Below are 14620 nucleotides of genomic sequence, written 5' to 3'. Positions count from 1 at the left end.
TCATGGGAAATGTAGTCCAGGGTGATGTGTAACAGTCTGTGTGGTGTGAGAGTCACTATAATGGGAGGGCGACCTCTGGTGGCAAGCAGATGAAAGTTCATGGACAGGATTCGTGACAGGTAGTATCATCAAATCATTAAAAACTTTACCAAACAATGAACTGAATTTATGACTGCAGGAAACATTTAAAGAGGTTGTGGAGGGGACAGAAAACTTTTCTTCCAGAGAAGTTCCATAAACCAAGCCCCGCCGTTAGCGTGGTAAGTAAAGATTTTTTGTAAGGGGTTTCCTCTACGACAGAGGACAGCCATTATAAAAGCATTTAAGAAAAGTTGTTGATCAAAATGCCAAATGCTTTTCTTTCTCAGGCTGCTATAACAAGATATTCAGGCTGGCAGATTGCCTTCACTATGTGGGGTATGTAAATTTCTCTAAAAAGTTTGATTGATTGTCTCATAACCTCATATGCGAGACGAGCTGAGTTTACCTTCTATTCAGAGAGGTCAGTATCTTCACGGTCATCTGTCCTTGGCAAGCTTTGCTTACTTTTGTAGTTTCGTAGCCAGAGTGACTCAAATATATGAAAAAATTTGATGATAAAGTGACATCAGATGTTTGTTGTATTGATTAAACTGATTTTTTTGTTTCTGCAGGGTTTCTGATAGTTCACTTTGTGCAGTTTCTTTTTGCCTTGCTGTTTGTGTATGGAGTCATTCTACCAATCCAGAAGGGACACTTTCTCAGCTGGCTTTCTAGTGTAGGCATCATTCTGTGAGTTCCATTAAAGATATCTCATAACCAGTGTCATTTTTCATAAGCATAATCATCAGGCCATATTTTTGAACTTGCATGACTACATATTTTATAGCTAACATAATGTTAATTTATTAGGATAAGCAGCATTTGAATAGCATTAAACTGTGTTTTATGTGATTGCAGGCTGACAGTACTCTTAGTGATAGCCTTGGTGGTAGTGCAGATTATTCTGGTCCAAGTGTTTTTCCTGCAAGACAAACTCTCACCTGATGACAAAGAAAAGCCCCTTGCACTCAACAACAGGTAGGACAACTACAAATCACCTTTTTAAATGAAAATCAAACAGATGAAGCTGTAAATATGCATTGCCCTTAAACAGCCATGATGAGGTGTTGCTATGTGGTTGATAAGTTGTTGTGAGTGATAAAACATAATATGCTACTGTTGTAAATTTTGGGTAGGTCAGATTTCTTAATGTTTTGAAAGAGGTCTCTTGTAATGTCACCATGGGTTGCAAATATTCAATATATAATACAGTAAAAACAGTAATAATGTGAAATTTCATTTAAATTGAAAATAACATTTTAAGACATACTTTTTTCCCCCCTAATGGCAAAGCTGAATTTTCAGCATTGTTCCAGATGAAAACAGCTGTGCTACTTAATATTTTTGTGGAAACTGTATTTTTGTGTGTTTTTCCCCCCAGGATATTGTTGCCTAGAAGTAACAGCATTTATTTGAAATAGAAATTTTTGTAATGTTATAAATGTCTTTACTGTTACTTTTGAACATTTTAATGTGCCCTTGCTGAATACAAGTATTGCTTTCTTTCCAAAAAATAACATAAAATAAATTTTACCCTTTAGTGTATATAAAAACTATTGTTATTTATTTATTTTTTTAATAACCCAAGTTTTTCTTCTCCTTCCACAGAAAAGCATTCCACTGCTTTAACTACTTTTTCTTCTTCTATAATGTGGTTATGGGGTTGAGCAACAGCATTTTGCGCCTTTTAAGCAGCTGCATTGTGGGTACATGGCTGGTGTCACGCATTGACCGGACCATCATGCAGCGGGGCTACGAGTCCATGGATCCAGGTAATAACGACATATGCAGTGCTGTTCAGTGAAAAAAAAAAAAAACTTAAATTTTCTAAATATCATTTTATTCACAAAGTAGATCAGAGGAACATGATTAGAATTAGATCAGAACAGAATAGAATTTGAATTTTATTTATTTATTTATTATTATATTTGAGTATTTTGGTTAATTAATTATATTTTATTTATTGAATATATTTGGATGATTAAATATATTTGCCTTTACAAGACTGTCAAATTTAAAATTAATTCTAATATTTTTGTACAACGGTTATAATTGTCTTTCTTTTGGGCAGGATATAGTACATGGATTGGGATGATATTTGCTGATCATTATCATAGCAACCCAGTTATGGTGTCTTTCTGCCATCTACTGCTTCGCAGAACACTGGAGAAACGAGGACCTGCAGTGTCCTCCTATGCAACTTTTAGCAATAACACAAGTAAGAATGACTCCAGATACATGACAGCACAAATTCCTTTAAACAGATATCCCATGAAATGACTGTGCCTGTCTGCTGTTTGACAGGGTGTTCAGTAGGGGGCAGAGTACGTGTGCGCTGGCTCCTGCTGTACACACTGCTTAGGAACCCTGCACTCATCCTGCTGAGAAAAAAAACAAACCAGAACGACAACCAAGACCCACTCCTCTTAGCCCGAGCCATCACCTCACAGGCTCAACAAGCAGCTGAACTGGTCAACAACAAAACTCCAGATACAGAACCAACACAGTCAGACATCTGAAACCGGTTCCTCAGTGTGCACACAGACTCCAAAATTTGAGTTTTGTGTCTGTGACTATTGCACTACTGATGAAATTAACTTTAAGGGGATATAGACTTTGAAAAATGTTGTCTTTCCTTTTTGATACAAAGGGCAAGAATGAGAATCTACCTTCCTATAATACATAACTGCACTCATCAAAGCCATTACATGGGGTCTCGAAGACTGGATTTTATCAGAGAACTGGACTGAGAAAATTATACATTCGAGGTCTAATGCTTTTTGTGTGCTTCTGAAACAAATTTGAATGATTAAGTGTTTGTTGGTTAAATTGTATTTTGTAATAAAGAATGTAAAAGCTTAGTTTGGGTGAATTAACTGTATGGCTTATGTCAAAAAAAAAAAAAAAAAGTGGTACTTACCATAGTGTTTTTTTTTTAACCAAAGTTTTCTAAGTCCATGAATATCGTGTTGCTATGATTAGAATTAACTTTTTTGAAATAAATAGATAAATATGTTGTTCTGATATGCAACGTCTTTGTATATTAATGTAAAAAAAGAAAATGCTCTCCAAAAAAAAAAAAAGATTCTTACATCCCTTCCCAAAATACTGTAATAAACAAAATAGCATAATATTGAATGTTTATCATAATAACATTGTATTAGTAGGCCTAATTTGAACATGGTAGCCTACTTGTTCGTTTTTTGGTCGTTTTTGTTATTGATGCGTAAGAGGTGACTGCAGCACGTCTCCTGATTCCTTAGTGAATAGTTTTTAAATGTAGTTATCACCCTGAATTCTCATAGCATGAGTTTTATTTATCACTTTTTGCCTTCAGCACCTTAACAGAGGAACATTTTCAAATCCATTTTAATAGGTGTTCGCAATATGAAATGCTGAGGAACAATTTTCGACTCTATCCTAAAGTATGGCGGAATGGCCCTTTATTTAAACCTATTCAAGGACTTTGGAATTCATTTATTTATTTACTAAGTATATACCATAGAATAGTAAGCTAAATCACGTACATGTTTTCATCTTAGTTCATTTTTATTTTCTTTTATTTCTGTCTGACATTTGACCTCAGTCCTTTTTCCGATGACGTATGACGTAGTTGGAGTGATAGGAAATCCACGTGCGTGCGTGCGTGCGCGCTATTACGGCTAAATTAGTGTGACAAAAAAGACAATCAGGTGAGTTTTGTTATCATCAAGACTTCGATTAATAATGTATTGGAGATATTTGTATGATTTAGGAATGAGAAATGTCTTTACAAGCAAAAAGAACTAGAATAATTAAGTTAAATCAGTTATGTCGTTTGTTTAGCTAGTTAATTAACGTTACTGTCTGATGAAATTTAGCCTTCCAGTCTTCCCGCCTGTCTTCTTTCTGATATTTGAGTTATTAAACGCTCATACGTGTATGGTTATTTTGACCGATAGCAACATTAGTCCAGCTTTACAATGTGAAATACTGTGGGCTGCATTTTTGAGACGATGTAGGATTGAGAAAAGTGAAGGATAACACGGTTAGCAAGCGTAAACTGAGAAACAAGTTTGTCTAAGATGAGAAATCTTTCAAATAGTATACGTGATAACTTGTTTTAATGTAATATGTGACCCTGGACAACACAATCAGTCATAAGGGTCAGTTTTGAAGGGACATAATCTGAAAGTTGAATAAATAACTAAATAAATCTGAGGGTGCAAAAAAAATTTTTTTGTTGAGAAAATCGCCTTTAAAGTTGCCCAAATGAAGTTCTTATTAGCAATGCATATTAATTATCAAAAAATATGTTTTGATATATTTACGGTAGGAAATTTACAAAATATCTTCATGGAACATGATCTTTACTTAATTTCTAATGATTTATGGCATAAAAGAAAAAAAGATCATTTTTACTCATATGACCCTGTATTGTTGGCTATTGCTAAAAATACACCCGTGCTTCTCATGACCGGTTTGCAGGGTCACATATGTGTATTTATAATATTTTCATACATTAAAAAAAGGAGAAAAAGTGAAAACACACCATTGTTATTGTGTGAAAATATACAATAACAACAAATTGATTTAATATGTGCAATCATTATTTAAGGTTAATAAGGTCAAAAATTGATATTTTTAATATCAGGAAGTTTTACTATGGTTACTATATTTGACCTGACCATAATGTGATATTTCAGTTATGAAATGTGATGTGATGGTATTGGGATTAACTCTTTTGACTTTGTTGTGTACATTGTGGGCACTTTGTTTTTATATAGCTAAGCTCTAAACATTAAAGGGGTCATATGATGCGATTTCAAGTTTTCCTTTCTCTTTGGAGTGTTACAAGCTGATTGTGCATAGATAAGATCCCTGAAGTTGCAAAGACTAAAGTCTCAAAACCAAAGAGATATTCTTTATAAAAGTTAAGAGTCAGCCACGCCTAAAACGGCTCGTTCTAACATGCCACCCACATATCTACGTCACAATGTGGAAATATTAGCATAATGCGCCCAAATGTGCACGCAAAGAAAGAAGGCGTGGTTTCAGTAACCGCAGTTAGTGTTGAAGCAGCATGTCAGGGAGACGCTGTGTGTTTCTAGGCCAAAGCAAAAGCACTTTATTTGGCCTTCCGGAAGTAGATGCTTTTAGGAATCTTTAAGATTACTTACAACACAACAGCAATGCATTTTATGGACGACCGTTTCGTGAACCTAGGAGAGGAGGTAATTCTGACTTTGCTATGACAATCTGGCGCTTCTGAATCAGCTACTGTTTTGTTATTAGTTTAAGTATTTGCTATTGACTGTTCAAATGCGGAGTTTTGCGCATCGTGTGTGTTTGTGCGAGCGAGAGAGAGAGAGCGCGAGAGAGAGCGTGAGAGAGAGCGAGAGAGAGAGAGAGAGAAAGAGAGAGAGAGCAAGAGAGAGCGCGAGAGAGAGAGAGAGAGAGGGGGCGTCACATCACAAACACATACCAGCTTCATCACTGACGAGTGCTTGCGGTGTTCGGCCAATCACAATGCTCTGGGTCAGCTGGCCAATCAGAGCAGACTGCACTTGTCGGAAGGAGGGACTTTGTAGAAAACGAAGCGTTTGAGAGAGGCGGGGCATAGAGGACCTACAATAATGTACAGTATTTGAAAAATAATGTGTTTTTTAACATTAAAGCATGTCAACATATTCTGTTACACCAAATACACAAAATAATGATCTTTAAAAAAGCATCATATGACCCCTTTAAGTAATTACCATTACTTACCATTCATAATTAACTATAAACCTTCAAAGCATTTTTGGGTGGCTTTTACTCTGAGTCTGAATGTGTCTGTGATGCCCAAAATGCTGTATAGTTTGACAGCTCAGTAAGTTACAAAAATGCTGTCTGTTCTGTGTTGGACGCGGTCATGTGTCTTTATTAGATTGACTTTGTGTTTGAGTGCAGGATGAGTGACGTGGAGTTGGTGAAGAAGATGCTGCGAGCTGTTCTTCAGAGCAGTAAGCACGGTGTGGCTATGGCCCGTCTGCAGGGAGATTACCGGGCTCTGACAGGAGAGGTGATCCCTTACCGGCAGTTTGGACACGGCAGTCTAGAGAGTTTTCTGCGCAGCATTCCTGGTGTGGTGCGGCTCGAACGCTCCAGTGCTGGAGAGGTGATGCTTTCAGTTAATCTGGTGATACACACATACCTTTATGTGTTTTGATAGATAATATAATATAGTATTATATGTATTTATAGCATAATATGTATACATGCACACTACTGGTCAGAAGTTTGGATTTATTGGATTAAAAATACAGCAAAAACTGTAATATTGTGAAATAGGCCTATTGCAGGTTAAAATAACTGTGTTCTGCTTTAATATATTTAAAATGGAATTTATTCCTGAGATGGTAAAGCTGAATTTTCATCAGTCATTACTCCAGTCTTCCGTGTCACATGATCCTTCAGGAATCATTCTAATATGCTGATTTGCTGCTGAAGAATCATTTCTTATTATTGTTAATATTGAAAATTATTTTTGCCGCTTAATATTTTTGTAGTAACACTACTATTCAAATCTTTAGGGTTACTTTAAAAAAAAAAAAAAAAAAATTAAATAATACTTGTTGATTAATGTTGTTGTTTTTGGTTTTTTTTAACTTTCTATTCATTAAAGAATCCTGAAAAAAAAGTGTATCGTGGTTTCCACAAAAATATTAAGCAGCAAAAACTGATTGATAATTGATCAATTTGATAATAAGAACCATTAATAATAAGAGAGTGCCAGTAATAATTTATAGTAATTGAACACTAAATCAGTACATTAGAATGATTTCTGAAGGATCATGCGACAGTAGGCGTGTTTCCATTACAGATTTGTGCAAAACTTTGGCGATATTTAAGAATGATCATATGACTTTTTACATACGCCATGTGACCTGTAAATGTGAAAAAGCCGTTTCCATTGCAGTTTTGCTAATTATTCCTTTTTTGCATTGCCTGAAAAACCACCTCATGCGAGCGTAAAACCTGTTTTGCGATATATGGGCGTTTTTGCTAAATTGACGTATTTCCATTAGGCGTATTTTCAATTCGCAATTTCAATTTGCGCAATTTGAAGGGTAATGGAAACGCGCCTACTGATGTAATGGCTGATGAAAAAAAATAGAAATTAGGGCTGTGCAAATAATCGAATGCGATGATCATTAGTAGTAAATCTCCATCACCTGCTTTCAGACGGGGCAGCATTTACTACACAGAGCCGTTGTTCACTGACAAGCTATGCAATATTGCGTTCATAATCGCAGGCGATACATCGCCGATAATGCGATGTCACTTGTCAGTGATCTATGGCTCTGTGTAGTAAATGCTGTCCCGTCTGAAAGCAGGTGATGGAGATTTACTACTAATCACAGAACCGGCTTTACTAACGAGAATGATCATCGCATTCGATTATTTGCACAGCCCTAATAGAAAACAGTTATTTTTAAGTTATATTTCACATTATTACTGTTTTTACTGTATTTTTTATGATGGACTTTAACTTTATTTGTATGTTTGTAGGTCATGTGTTTTGCTGGTGTGTGTGAGGAGACGGCACACATCGCACAGCTGGTCGCCCGGCAGAAGAATGTAAAGAAGTCCGGCTGCTCTAAATTACTGAACTTTCAAATGAGAGCAAAGTCTTCATCTCTGTTTTCACATAACGGTAACATGCACAAACAAAAATCCAGAGTGAAAGAGATACTGTTTGACTGATATCACATCATTTTCATGGTTAGTTTAGGAGAAAAGCATCTGCTAAATGAATAGGCCTAAATGTAAATGTAACTTATATTATTCTGCAATTAGTAAATTAACAGTGTACATTTGAAAGTTAACTTGAGCTTAAATTGTGTGAGGCGCAAACCTGTTTTTAGATATTCTTGGTAGTGACAAAAAATTAAAATGGTTTTCTTTAGTTGTCTTTTTGAAGTATTTTTTAACACGCATCACCTTTAATGACCACATTAATCTACATGCCTCCATAGTGGATTAACTCTTTGACATCCTAGTTTGTTTGTCCACATCCCAATAGGGTCCTTATGAAAGGTTTTATTGCTGTACGTTTGCCCACCAAGCTTGTGTGTATATGTGTGCTGAGTATATCTGTGCCAGTCAGTCACAATTACACGCTATTGCTACGAACTGTTTAGCATCCTGCACTCTGTTATGCAGCCCTTTGAGTTATGTGCTTGTTTATTGATATGGTTTAACTATTTTGGTCTTTGCAGTCAAACCTCGCTTGTCTCTGCGGCAACCGGGCCACATGACTCATCCCGCTCGAAGCTCTGCATCCAAGTCTAGTTTTTACCCTAACCAGCGGCAGATTTACAGTACTGACCTCCCCTCCTCCCGGGTTCCTACTCGGCAACTGAACAGGAAGTCACCAGGGTGAGTGACGTGGGACAAAACATTCTCAATACATTCATCCCAACACTTACACTGTGTGTGATTTTAGGTTAGAGGGGAAAAAATTTGCAACCAGCAAAGTCAATACGGGGATAGAGACCAGTGGGACACCAGGTAAATCTCTGTTTTGCCCTTTTAAAAATCTTTGTTTTTCTTGTCCTTCAGCTTGTCCTCATGACAATTGCAAAATTGGATCAGATACAATATATTATTTAAACAGAATCCTGAAAAATAAACTTATTACTAAACCTAATGCTTAAACCTAGGCTTCTTTTTCTGCCTTGCAATTGATGAAAAAGTAATGAGTTCTAAAAGCTGGAAAGTCATGCAAAAGAACGTGGGTACAACTTCCGGTGAGGCAGCGGAAGTAGTATACCAATGGTATTTTGTGTGCTAATTAGCGAAGAGGCTAAGTGTTTTTCTGGTCTTTTGCACTGTCAGGCCAGTGCGAGCCAGTGCTTTCAGTAGGCCGGGCGGGGCTAATAGCCTTTATTATTATTAAAATTACGCTGCGTTTCCACCGTCAGGCCAGAAGCTCCGCTACGCTTCACTAAAACCCACCTTTACACGCCTCTCTGGAACAAAGTTATCAGAAATAAATCACTGGAACTAGCAAGATCACAGAACAAACATGATAAAAGCGGCCGTTTTAAACACTCGCTGCAGTCTGAAAGTAAGTTTTGAGCTAAATTGTTTACAAGTCTTTAATGTTTATGTTAGCTGGTAACTATATGAAATGATCCAGTCTTCAGACGCGGAAAAACTCCGACAATCCCGCTTGTTTACTTCGAACGGGAAGATACTCCCACTTTTGATGCAAGGCCTCATGGGGCGTAGGAAACTTGTGTAAACACTACTCAAACAAATTAAAGGAACACTTTTTAATCAGAGTATAGCATCAATTCAATTAAACTCCTGGGATATTGATCTGGGCCTGTGTTCACAAAACATCTTAAGGCTAAAAGTAGCTCATAACTCACCGATTAATGAGAAAATCTTAAAAATAATGGGTGTGTCAGTCCTAAATTTAGGACTCCTAAATTTTTGCTCCAAGAGTATTTCACAAAGCGTTTTAGCGCTAAAACTAACTCCTAAATCTGTGAAACGTTAGTAGTGGTGAAGAGGAGTCCTAAGTCACTAAGACCAAGTCACAACTATCCTAAAATGGCTGTTGCCAGCAATCTGCCTCGGAACATAAACATTTTAGAAACATTTGACGATAATGAGCTTTTAAAAAGGTTTTGCCTTTGGTTTTGGAGGTTATCCCATCTCCAAATTTTCCTTTGATTATATCCTCGTTTTCATGAACCAGTTGGGCAAGAAGTAACAGCTGTTCTTGCGCCCAGTTTGATTTTCTTTTACATTTGCATGTCTTACTATCAGCCATGATTATTCTACTCTGTTAATTAAAAGGCTGATTATATGCATATCTGCTAATTGTTTACGAGAAGCATAGGCTACATGTAATTAGCTGAACATATATTTGTTTAATTAGTGACACTTAGCCTGCATTTTAAAATCTTTATTTTTGGCAATTAACATTTTTATTTTTAAGCCTTTATTTGAATATGGCAACATAATATCGCGCTCTACAATATTTCTATGAATAAAGCTCTGACAGAGACTATCAGCCAATCACTGTGTGCATAGTTAGTAAGCATGCTGACATCATCCATAGCAACGAGGTCAACCCCGCCCTTACTCTTAGCTTAAGACTTCTCTCTATTCCTTAGTAAAAGCTTGTCTCAGCAGCTTTGTGAATCGGTTTTAAGAGAAAACTCATAGCTAAAAACTTTTACTGCTATTTAGGAGAACTCTTACTGGTAAGATAAAATGTTTTGTGAATACGGGCCCTGGTCAGTTAAGTAGCAGAGGGGGTTGTTAATCAGTTTCAGCTGCTTTGGTGTTAATGAAATTTACAACAGGTGCACAAGATGGGCAACAATGAGACGACCCCCAAAACAGGAATGGTTTTACAGGTGGAGGCCTCTGACATTTTTTTTCCCTGCTCATCTTTTCTGACTGTTTTTCACTAGTTTTGCATTTGGCTAGGGTCAGTGTCACTACTGGTAGCATGAGGCGATACCTGGACCCTACAGAGGTTGCACAGGCAGTCCAAATCCTCCAGGATGGCACATCAATACGTGCCATTGCCAGAAGGTTTGCTGTGCATGGTCTCAAGAACATGGAGGAGATTCCAGGAGACTGGCAGTTACTCTAGGAGAGCTGGACAGGGCCGTAGAAGGTCCTTAATTCAATTCAAGTTTATTTGTATAGCGCTTTTCACGATACAAATCATTGCAAAGCAACTTTACAGCAAATTAAGTTTCTACAATATTTAGTGGTAGCTAACCCATCAGCAGGACTGGTATCTGCTCCTTTGTACAAGGAGGAACAGGATGAGCACAGCCAGAGCCCTACAGAATGACCTCCAGCAGGCCACTGGTGTGAATGCCTCTGACCAAACAATCAGAAACAAACTTCATGAGGGTGGCCTGAGGGCCCGACATCCTCTAGTGGGCCCTGTGCTCACTGCCCGGCACCGTGGAGCTCGACTGGCATTTGCCATTGAACACCAGAATTGGCAGGTCCGCCACTGGTGCCCTGTGCTTTTCACAGATGAGAGCAGGTTCACCCTGAGCACATGAGACAGACGTGAAAGGGTCTGGAGAAGCCGTGGAGAACGTTATGCTGCCTGTAACATCGTTCAGCATGATCGGTTTGGTGGTGGGTAGGGAATGTGGGTCAGTGATGGTCTGGGGAGGCATATCCATGGAGGGACGCACAGACCTCTACAGGCTAGACAATGGCACCCTGACTGCCATTAGGTATCGGGATGAAATCCTTGGACCCATTGTCAGACCCTACGCTGGTGCAGTGGGTCCTGGGTTCCTCCTGGTGCACGACAATGTGGCGAGAGTATGCAGGCAGTTCCTTGAGGATGAAGGAATTGATACCATTGAATGGCCCCAACGCTTGCCTGACCTAAATCCAATAGAACACCTCTGGTACATTGTTTCGGTCCATCCAACGCCACCAGGTTGCACCTCAGACTGTCCAGGTGCTCAGTGATGCCCTGGTCCAGATCTGGGAGGAAATTCCCCAGGACACCATCCGTCATCTCATTAGGACATTGTCAGGCATGCATACAAGCACGTGGGGGCCATATAAATGACTGAGTACCATTTTGAGTTGCTGCAATGAAATTTCAGCAAAATGGACTAGCCTGCTGCATAATTTTTTCACTTTGATTTTTGGTGGTGTCTTTGAATTCAGCCCTCAGTAGGTTGATAATTTTCATTTCCATCAAACGATGTGGCATCCTTTCGTTCCTAACACATTGCCCAGTCCATATCAGTATAGATATCCAGCATGATATTTTCCCCATTGAGATCTGATGTGTTTTCAAAGTGTTCCTTTAATTTTTTTTTGAGCAGTGTATTTATTGGTCACATCTTATTTTTTGCAATAATCCAGAAGCCAAAGGTACTACCGTATTGGCTTTCTGTCGAGGGAACCTGGGTGATGCTAACTTTTAGGTTGGTCTTAAAAAAAATCATCACTGCAGCACTCTGTTTTCTTTCAGGATGTACTCATTTTGTGTCATCTCTGTTTTTGTTATTCAGTCAACTTGAGTGTGATGTTTGTTGTGTGTTGTTTCTTCAGCTCAGCAAAAGCCTGTAAACAGTGCTGATGTTGAGGTGGTTCAGGGTCGAGTTAAACAGCTTTTGCAGAAATACTGCAGTGGAGTCTGGCTGTCAAAAATCCCTCAGCTCTATAGGATTATGTTCCAGGAAGAGCTCCATATGCACAAAGAATTGGAGACATGGACGCACATCTGCACTGTGAGAAAACTAAAATACACAAAACACATTCTGACTACTAAAATTAATCAATCTATCTGCTCAAATTTAAATAAGATCTTGATCGGTGTTACTAACATAAAAAAACTGAAGTTAAAATAAATTAAAACTAAATACATACTGCATATTTAAAAAACGAATAATGGGATCATGGACCACAAAACCAGTCATAAGTGTCAATTTTTGGAAATTGAGATTTATACATCATCTAAAGCTGAATAAATAAGCTTTCCATTGATGTATGGTTTGTTAGGATAGGATAATATTTGGCCGAGATGCAACAATGTGAAAATCTAGAATCTGAGGGTGCAAAAAAAATCTAAATATTGAGAAAATCGCCTTTAAAGCTGTCCAAATGAAGTTCTTAGCAATGCATATTACTAATAACAAATTACGTTTTAATATATTTATGGTAGGAAATTTACAAAACATCTTCATGAAACATGATCTTTACTTAATATCGTAATGATTTTTGGCATAAAAGAAAAATCTATAATTTTGGCCCATACAATGTATTGTTGGCTATTGCTACAAATATACCCGTGCGACTTGTGACTGGTTTTGTGGTCCAGGGTCACAAATGACAAAATCACACAAAACGATTAAAAATTAAATCAAAATGAAAACTGAAAATAACAATAATAAAAGATGATTTTATATACGGTACTCAATAGTATATAAAAAATATTCAAATAACAAAATAATGTTTTTCATACACTCATGCTGACTCATATGTAATGTCGTTATGGTGGGCTGTGGTCACTATAAACCATCATTTTATGGAAAAGAACCATACAGGATGAATAAATTATTACAATTTACACTTTTGGGTGAACTATTCCTTTGTTTAATAAAGTTGTTGACTGTTATATGGTACGTGATGCTTTGTTTTCTTTTTCAATTCTCTCCTTAGGTTGAAAAGCCAGGCAGCAATAACATAGTTGACCGTCTGGTGTATCCTGTCTTGGAACCTGTCCCAAAACCAAGCACTGTGCCTGCTGTAGCTCCATGCAAGCAGTCTCCTAACGCAAAACAGCCAACACCTGCCCAGCAAACTACCCGCATCCTCAGAACTCTTGCCATTAACATTCCTCCTTCTGCCCAGAAATCCCAACCACCTTTGAGCCCAACATCACCCAATTCCACCAAGCTGGATTTCAATCTCCCTGAAACACCCAAAGCTCACCCTCACTCACCCATCACCCCTCCTTCCACTCCACCTTCTCACCAGCCTCTGACTCCAGAGATCAAGCAGAAGCTGAGGCAGCTGCTCAATAAATACAGCCAGGGCCTGTGGGCCCATGCACTTCCACAACTTTTCCAGGAGGCCTTTGGGTACTTTTGACCTCTGTCACTTTTGATCAGTTTAATGCATCCTTATTGAATTACTAATTTTTCTTTAAAAAAAATTAACAATTGAAAGTAGTGTACTTGTGATTTTTGAATGCACAAGAGACATTCATACACTGTTGTGACACATTGTTTCGATCATTTCTAGCTGTCAATTTGTACTATAATGTATGAGATAGTATCACTGCTTATTTTTCCCAGTGAAAGTTTTTTTTTTTTTCCTGTCTTGTCTCTCAGGTGTGTGTTTCCACAGAATGTGCTGGAGGATCTGACTCTGTTGGCAGATACATGTATGGTTGAGTACCCCATGCCAGACAATCGAAAGAGAGCCATACTGTACGCACTGCCATGCCAGGTGCAGACACAGCCTCGTCCTCGTCCACCACCGCTGGTTTTGCCCTACACCGGCAACCCACGTGTACCTCCTCTGATCATCCCAACAACAGAGTTCCTTTCTGTTTTGGTGATGGAGGTCTGCAGCACAGACAATATTGTTCTCAGGTAGAGCTCACAAAACCAATATTTTACTAGATACAAGATTCCTCTCAAGTTCTGTATCATTTGGATTATTTAAGGTTGTGGATTCATGATGATGTCTTATTTTTCAGGTTTGTAGGGGAAGGCTACTCTAAAGCTCTGGAGGTGTTGGAGGAGGCCATGCTACAATTCTATAATACAGTTGGAGCTGGACTTTGTCTTCTCTCCCCAAAAATTGGACAACTGGTGGCAGTTGCTATAGAGGACGATGCAGTACTGAGAGCTCAGGTCCACCTGGTCACAGAGGACACTGTGAAGGTATCAGAGTCTGTGTATAAGACAAAGTCAGTTTGCATTAGATGTAATTCAAACTTTTTAGTTTTCGTAGGTGTACTGTGTGGATCACGGGTTCTTTGAGGTGGTCAGCA

The 14620-nt window shown here is 38.1% G+C and overlaps 2 protein-coding genes across 3 annotated transcripts in view; both read left to right on the top strand.

Annotated features, from left to right (window-relative positions):
* stra6l (STRA6-like) overlaps positions 1-2942 on the top strand; it is an 8698-nt gene extending 5756 nt beyond the window's left edge. For both annotated transcript variants that reach the window (XM_016491753.1, XM_016491752.1), the window contains 7 exons: positions 179-260; positions 369-417; positions 654-771; positions 940-1059; positions 1690-1853; positions 2153-2299; positions 2386-2942. In XM_016491753.1, the coding sequence (XP_016347239.1) occupies positions 179-260; positions 369-417; positions 654-771; positions 940-1059; positions 1690-1853; positions 2153-2299; positions 2386-2600 (895 nt within the window). In that variant the 3' untranslated portion in view covers positions 2601-2942. The remainder of the gene's footprint in view (positions 1-178; positions 261-368; positions 418-653; positions 772-939; positions 1060-1689; positions 1854-2152; positions 2300-2385) is intronic.
* A 757-nt stretch (positions 2943-3699) lies between these two features.
* Positions 3700-14620, top strand: part of tdrd7a (tudor domain containing 7 a) — a 27644-nt gene continuing 16723 nt past the window's right edge. The window contains exons 1-9 of the mRNA XM_016491751.1: positions 3700-3773; positions 6013-6220; positions 7615-7759; positions 8325-8484; positions 8552-8616; positions 12169-12347; positions 13279-13700; positions 13953-14216; positions 14324-14510. Of these exons, the coding sequence (XP_016347237.1) occupies positions 6014-6220; positions 7615-7759; positions 8325-8484; positions 8552-8616; positions 12169-12347; positions 13279-13700; positions 13953-14216; positions 14324-14510 (1629 nt within the window). The 5' untranslated portion in view covers positions 3700-3773; position 6013. The remainder of the gene's footprint in view (positions 3774-6012; positions 6221-7614; positions 7760-8324; positions 8485-8551; positions 8617-12168; positions 12348-13278; positions 13701-13952; positions 14217-14323; positions 14511-14620) is intronic.

The sequence above is a fragment of the Sinocyclocheilus anshuiensis genome, unplaced genomic scaffold (genome assembly GCF_001515605.1).
Source record: "Sinocyclocheilus anshuiensis isolate Anshui unplaced genomic scaffold, SAMN03320099.WGS_v1.1 scaffold50, whole genome shotgun sequence".
NCBI classification, from domain to species: Eukaryota; Metazoa; Chordata; class Actinopteri; order Cypriniformes; family Cyprinidae; genus Sinocyclocheilus; species Sinocyclocheilus anshuiensis.
Note: the sequence above shows the minus strand (reverse complement) of the source record. Positions and strands in the feature narration are given on the sequence as shown.